The 7,878-nt window shown below is 42.0% G+C and overlaps 1 protein-coding gene across 1 annotated transcript; it reads right to left on the bottom strand.

The window, feature by feature from the left end:
* Positions 1-355: 355 nt before the first annotated feature.
* On the bottom strand, positions 356-2,222 carry LOC147881042 (uncharacterized). The gene has a single exon (XM_087402189.1). It carries the CDS (start codon positions 2,139-2,141, stop codon positions 942-944), a length of 1,200 nt encoding a protein of 399 aa, XP_087258315.1. The 5' UTR covers positions 2,142-2,222; the 3' UTR covers positions 356-941.
* Positions 2,223-7,878: the final 5,656 nt, after the last annotated feature.

The raw sequence follows: 7,878 nt of genomic DNA, 5'->3' as shown, positions 1-7,878 counted from the left end.
ACTTTTGTGAGAACTCACACATACTTGAATATCAAAATTAGAAGTGGTAGCGTGGCTACATCAGTTAAACAACACAACGTGCTTTGTTAACATTAGCCTTGCGAGATGAATGCTTCTACATCATCCTCCATTTTATGATCACATACCCCGCATTTATAGATTACTACCCTAATGAATCTAAAATGTAACTCCCATCAACCAAAAATTATAAGCTAAGTACCCAAAAAGGAAGGGGGGGAAATGCAACTTGGAACTTTTGATATTCTTTGGATTAACACACATTAGATTTTATCACTTTGTTTAAACTCACCAAATCATTTTTCTTAGCATTGACTACTATTGTAAGACACCTTAGTTAAATTCATACGTCATTTATCTAAAAATACATCATTTTGGAGGATAGTAAGTCCTCCACCGGTAAATGGGCCTATTTCACACAGAAACTGTGGAAACGTCTACAAGGAAGCTTTGCAAAGGTCAAAGGAGCAATCCTCCTGTGCAATCAATTCGACAAAGGAAGTTGGAGCTCGTAATATATACAGCAAATCATTGCAAGATCATAGGAACAATTCTCCTTTCCAATTAAGTCAACAAAAGGGGTTGGGCTCTCAAATGCAGATTGCAACAATATAGCGATGCAGCAAAGCTTTGCAAAGATCACAGGAGCGATACTCCTGCCAGCTCAATGCAGATCCCAACAATGTACAAATGCCAGCTTTGCCAAGATCACAACTCAACCAAGGAAGTTGGGCAGACTGCAACAAATAAGCAGATGCAGCAGCTCCTACCTGACAAAGGAAGCTCTTCTCCAATAGTGGCAATTGGGAGCCTGAATTCAGCAGCACAAAGGAAGCTCTTCACCAATTAGGCTCCTGAATACAGATCCCAACCACAAAAATGCATCAGCTCGGGAGAATTCACCCAAACTACAACTTCATTTGTCAGTTCTCCAATCTCTTCCATTTCCTGAAATTAGAACCATCGCTCACAGCAATGCCAATGCCTTGCTGCATCGTCTCCTCTCCCTCGCTCTTACCCACTCCTAAATAGTACATCCGGAAGCTCCCATCAGGCATGGCTACCACATATGGCGTTCCTACCACCACATTATCCCAGACCTCTTCTCCTTTCCGAGCTGTCAAAATCGGTCCACCAGGCTCCTTCCCACACTCTGTATCCTTTTTCCATAACAGCCCATCATCAGAGATCGCGAGCCCAATCGAGAAATCGAATTTGTAATTGGAGCCCTCGTAAAACATGATGTATTGTCCGCGGTGACGAATGATGTGACGAACTGATACCCCTCCTTCGTCCCATGTTCCTGGATCACCACACGAGAGGACTTTGCCTTTCTTCTCCCAGCTCTTTCCGTCGTGAGACACTGCGATTCCGGCGGAGAAGAATCCGAAGCCCGAGGGTCCTCCACTCTCCCTTGTGTGGTAGCTCATCAGCCACTGTTTTTGCTCACCCCCTGGCTGCAACACTCTAGGCCACGAGACTCCGTTTTCATCCCATGATCCGGGTTCCCCAACTCTCAAAATTGGACCCTGCCTGTGCTTAAATACAATCCCATCATCAGAGAACGCCAACCCAGGTTGCAATCTCACGCCTCTACAGCGACGATCGCTGAATCCCACGAGAGGCAGCTCGTCGTAGCTGCCGCCGAAGTAGTAGAGGAACCATCGACTCTCCTCAGAGCAAAAGACGGCATCACCAACGGCAATATGCACGCAATCGAACGAGGAAGGGTCATCGGAGGGATCCAAGAGGGCACCATCTTGGAGAGGTCCAACAAAGCGTTCGAATTGGAGGCCATCGGAGCTCAAGGCCAAGCCGATGCGGCCAGTGGGAAGAGAAGGGTTGAAAGGGGGGACGCCCAAGTTCCAGAGGTCGGAGCCACGGCCATAGTAGTACATGCGGAAGGCAGAGAGAGAGGAGGAGGGGTAACTGACGACAACAGCTCCTCCGAAGGCTGTACGATCCCAGGAGGAAGGGGGGGGAGGGCCGAGGGCTCTGCTGGAGCTCCAGGACGCCATAGCCAAGGGACGGAAGAGGCGATGGCTATGGCTATGGCGATGGAGCTCGAGATTGCATTGGAGAAGAAGATCCTTAGCAAGAGGGTGCATCACAAAACTTTGCATGTTGAGGGTCGATGGTCAAGACTCAAGATGATAAGGCCTTCCATCCCCCTTCATGTATGTTGATGTGAATTAGCTAACATCTTTGTGTGTGTGTTTGAATTGTGTCTTTTCAAAATTGTGTCTTTTCAACAAGGTGAATGATCAAAATCATTCATGAGGCTTGCCTTGGAAGGTGAGAGAGAGAAGAAGAAGAAGAAGAAGAGGAAGAGAGAGATAGAAAGGGGGAGAAACATGGGAACAAAAATAGCAAGAACTTAGGACAAAAATAGCAGCGGTGGACAGCCTTCCCTCGGGCAGGCCAAACCCCTCCTCCCCCCCCCAAAAAAAAGTTGAATGCTCATAATCATTCATAAGGCCTACCTTAGATGTGGAGCATGGAAAAGAGGATGGAGAGTTGAGAGAGAGAAAGAGAGAGAGAGGGAGGGGGCGAGAGAGAGAGAGAGAGAGAGAGAGAGAGAGAGAGAGAGAGAGTAAAGGAGGATTTTTAGGGGAAAGAGAGAGAGACTCGAGATTATGTGGAAGTTAAACTCTAGTTGCATGTGGAATATGTCCAAATATGGAAGAAAGAATTTTTGGAAAATAAAAATAGTAATTTCAATTCTTGAAGATGAGTTTCATTACTAAGGCTACCTTTCAAGCAAGGCAGGCCAAAAAGTGTGTGATTTCAGCCCAAACAAAGTTGAATTTGCATCTGCCCTTTAAGAACACATGCACATATACAACGAGGTATGCTTTGAAATGGAAATAGTTGGAAGGAATCAAAAGAAGAGAAAAAAAAGGAGAAAATGGTGGAGAACAGAGAGAACAACCACTCCCACTATGGCATGTTTAAAAAATGCCTTCTACGGATATTCTTTGAAATCCCGAAGAGAAGTCCTTCACTATAGCCTTCCCCACACAAGTCAGGCCAAAAAATGTGTCAAATGGAAGCTATGAGATGTCGAAATACATCGGTCGGGGAGCGGCACCGCTGCCTAGCTAATCGAACCCACATGCTCCATCGCTTGTGCAGACCCCCGTGTATGTGCGCGCACACATGTGTAGCTAGATATAGCCTTGGAAGTAACTTTCTCTAGCTGAGTAAGATAGGGGTTGGAGGAGTTGAATACCAATTTTTTTCCAATGATTTAAATGACCAATTCGACTTAACCATGTGGTTATCCACAAAAAAAGTTTTATATGGTTGCCAAGAAGATGAACGTTGAACACCCGTACACCAGTACATGAGCAACTTACACTAGTAAACGTAAAATGTTTTAGATTTCAAAAATGATTTATGTCACTTACAACCTTGTTCAGAAGAGAACAACATAACAACCTCATTATAATACAACATTATGGATATATGCGAAACTGTATTAGGGTTAGTCATTTGTTTGTCTTTTAACCATGGGTTAACATGTGTTTTGGCTTAGATCACGAGGACTCAAATCAAGCTAGCTAGAATAGAGACCAAGAAAGCAATAGGAAACAAATTTAGCCGACACCAATGGGCAAGAGGTGCACTTCCAAACTTCGTGGAAAGGTGAAGAGTCGAGACCAATTGCAAGAAAATCAATAGGAGAGTCGACCAAATTGACAGGATGAGTTATGAGCATTTCATTCTCTTATACTTATGCTCTTTTCCCCTCTTCTTTTTTCCCTCTTTCATTTTCCCCTCTTCTTTTTCCCCTTTTCATTTTTCCCTCTTTCATTTTCCCCTCTTCTTTTTCCCCTTTTCATTTTCCCCTCTTCTTTTTCCCCTCTTTCAATAAGAAGAGTGGGAAAAGAGATTGAAAGAGGGAAAAAAGAAGAGGGGAAAAGAGCATAAGCATAAGCATAAGAGAAGGAGAAACATATGCATAAGAGAAAAAGAGAGAAAGCATAAGCATAAGCATACGTTCATGCATAAGCATAAGCATACCTCAATCCAATCTTCGTATATAGGAGAAGAGTATGAGTTATGATTAGGCGCTTTTTCTAGTGTTTAGAACTAGGGTGGTTGTGTTAGTCTAAGTGGATTTGGGTCTAAGCTACTTGCTCATAGAATCCTAATCTCAACCAAGGCAAGCTAAACACTAGGGTGGTTGTGTCAATCTAGGTGGATTTGGGTCTAAGCTACTTGCTCATTGAATCATAATCTCAGCCAAGGCGAGCAAGAGTAAGTGTGTGAGTCTGGTGCTCTAATTTTGCAGCTCTAAGTTATTTGTAATATAGCAAACTTCTTGGATTAATACAATTGCTTTAGATATGGACTTGTGCAGTAGTTTTGCATCTTGCTCATATTCCACTTGAGTGAATTATCACCCATGTTCGTACAGTTTGCTCATGCGCAGCAGTACAAACACCATTTGTTTAGTATTTCATTATTGACATATGTTTCTGTACCTCAAGCCGATTAAGGAGCCCAACAAAGGAGCCTTTGGATAGCAAGAGCAAGTATCTTCATGTTGAGTTGAGCACATACCTACACCAAGTTGAACATAGGGATTACAATCAACCCGTGGTGAAAGAAAAAGATCGTTAACATTTGGAGATCCCGTTGGGGAAAAACATGCTAAGAGGTTGAGTAAGGAATTGACTGGTATGAGTATAAAAAGCTGTAAAACCAAGTGTGCAGATCCTAAAATAGCAGTACATGCTGACCCCAGTGGAGCTACAGCAATTGCTTGGTTTAGAAATTACTTTAAAAGGTTCTTCCACATACAGTCCAAGAATTTGAGAGTTTTGGTGTCGTGTTTGACGACTAGTGTCTGGACTAATGATTGTTCTCACATGGCCCTTTGCATCATTTAGGCACTAAACAATGTCTAAAACATGTACACTTAAGAGAGAAAGATACATGACTAAGAGAGGAGAACATTTGGACTAAGGCAGAAGAGGTTGGTAGAATTTGGATGGAGGATGTAATGAATTCTAAGCCATATAGGATGAACGTTGGAACTAGGACAAGGTAATAGAGAGCCACCTACAGAGTTCAACTCAAGGTAGAAGAAGACCTAGCCACATGCAAAGAGAAATGGCTTCTAACTATCATACCAACACCAAGAGTAAGCGAGTTCCAGAATTTCATCTAAGATGCATGAGGCTTTTAATAGGGAAGCGACTTTCAAGTTCTAGCAAGAAGATTCTGAGTAGTCATCTATAGAAACTCTAGATTTTGAGGAAGCCAATGAGTATGCCTGTGGACCAAGACGAAGTGCAAATATCTAAGTAGAAGATACAAATCTAGTATATGGCAGGACATGTCTCAAGCTAGGACTAACAAAGAAGATTTGTCCATAAATAAGAGGCGGAACAGGAAAGTTGTCATGCTCTTGATCAGACTTTTGATCAAGAACCTAAGTAGATTACACCTACTCCTCCAACACTATTAAGTCATGGCCATAGCCGAGCAAGTAGAAGCTTCCACCATAGAACTACATCAGGATAGAGGACACCTAGTCCTACTAGACCATCACCGATGTAGTCGAGTTAGCAGGAGCCTGCACCATAGGACAACTTCACGTCAAAGGACACCCAGTCCTGTTGCACCACCACCAAGAAATAGAATGCCAATTCTTGCACCATCGTCAAGAAATAGGTCACCTAACCCTATTGCGCCAGAGTTAAGGAATGGAATGCCAAGTTTTGCACCAATACCTAGTTGTGGCAACATTAGACATCAAGTACCGAGTCCCATGAATCCGAAGTCTCCAGTGGTCAGAGGACGAGTGCCTCGACTGACCACCTATTGAAAGACAATGTCATGAGCATGTCAACATTAACAAATGCCAACATAAGGATGCACATCACAAAGAATATCATCATGCTGACAAGGAGCGAGATCCCAAGCTCTTATGTTAGCAATTGTTGAGGTAAAACCAGCTATGCCTAAAAGGTCAGGTTCTAGGATTTCAAGCGACTTGAGGCATAAGACCCTTGTAGCCATTTGCAAACTTTTTTATGGGTTTGTCACATTAATGGTGCTATGAACAAAGAAGACTACATGAATTATTTTCCATGCGCGTTGACCAAGATATCACAATGCTAGTTTAACAAGTTCCAATTGGCTACTTCAAAGATTGGCAACAGATGTCTTGGGCCTTTCTCAAATGATTCAAATAAGAAATCCATGAAGAAGACATCCACACCAAGCTCAATGACTTAAAACTGATAGAGGTCAAGTCCATTTAGGAACTTTTTCTTGAGGATACAAGCTCTAACCAACCACATTAGTACACCACACGATGACAAGTCATTGCATGCATGTATGATCACAAGATGTACTCAGATTGATAAGAGATCCCACTCCAAATGTGAACCAAGTGGAAATCAAGCCCAAGCCAAGGGAAGGAAGTCCACCTAAACCCAAATGTGAACCAAGTGGAAATCAAGCCCAAGCAAGGCAAGGGTAAACCCAAGCAAGGCAAGGGTAAAGGTAAGATTGGTAAGGACAAGAACCAAGGTCCTTCACCAATTCTATGTTATTTTTGCAATGGTAATCACACCAAGGTTGAGTGTCCATTATGGGCCATGGCAAGAACATTTGAAACTATTGAAAAGTAATGTGGATAGACGAGAAGTACATCCTAGATGCCAAGTTATATTAGGAGAACTCCAAACTCAGTGGATACTAATGTGATAACTCGATCACAAGGTCCCATGTATAGTGAAAAGGATAAACCACCTTCCCCAAGAGATATTGATTGGAAAGCACAGAAGCAATTTGCATCTCAAATATCTTGAGAAATGAAGGGAAAAGATCCAATTGTAGACTTGCCTCCTGATTTAAGTGTGACACCACTAGTTGACACTTCAACTAAGGCTTCCATAAGAAAGTCTTAAGATGGATCGAGTTCTGATGGAGAACTAAGTCTAGAAAAAGCAAAAGAATGGGAGTTATTTTGAAATATGAAGGTAAACCTGACAGTGGTTGAATTATTAAAAATTGTTCCATATTATTGCAGAGAGTTTTTCCTACATCATCTCCAAGAAGAGTAGAAGTGGGTCAAAGAAGTGGATTCCCTAATCACCATTCTAGTCATTGACACCCTAATTATAGATGAAGAAGTTCCAATGTCAATGTGAAGATCAAGAAGTAGAATGTGTCGAGTGAGATTGTAGATGGTGGATCTACATTAAATACAATCTCAAAAGCTATTGCAAAGCAGTTGAAGCCTTCTCCATTCCACATTTGCATGGTGGATCAATGACCTCTTGAATCACTAGCTATTGCTTTCGGATATTGTTATTACCATTGGTGGGGTGCATTACATTGTTAGTTTACAAGTAATTCCAATGGAGGAAGAATCTTATCCAATTCTACTCAGGGGAGCCTAGCTAAAAATTGATGCATGATTGGGATTCTAAGTTGATGACCATCAAGAATGGAGACACAAAAGTTTAGATTCCTATTAATACAAGAAAATTTTGGCCAAAAGATTTGGAGTTTGAGGTAAATTTCCACATGAAGTTGAAACTCGACTAATGGAACTCCAAAAACTATTGGTTTTAGAGAGCTTGACTTGTTCTAAGTGGATGCTAAGCTCAAACAAAAGATTAAAGCTAACAAGATAGCCAAATAGTAGAATGTTTATCAAAGTGATCACACTGAAGATGTAATTGGTGAAAGGAGCTAAACGAGTCAAAGTTGGTAGTCACTCAAATCGCTTTGAATAGTTGATTTTAGAAACAACACAAGGACTCAATCTAGGAACAAAAGAGAAACCAGAATTAGTGGTTATCAGTCCCCATGTGGTTGATCAACAACTTCAAG

Source organism: Dipteris shenzhenensis, chromosome 31 (assembly GCF_047967505.1).
Source record: "Dipteris shenzhenensis isolate YYH24624 ecotype China chromosome 31, Dip_SZ_1.0, whole genome shotgun sequence".
In the NCBI taxonomy this organism is placed as follows: Eukaryota; Viridiplantae; Streptophyta; class Polypodiopsida; order Gleicheniales; family Dipteridaceae; genus Dipteris; species Dipteris shenzhenensis.
This window is presented reverse-complemented; position numbering and strand designations above follow the sequence as displayed.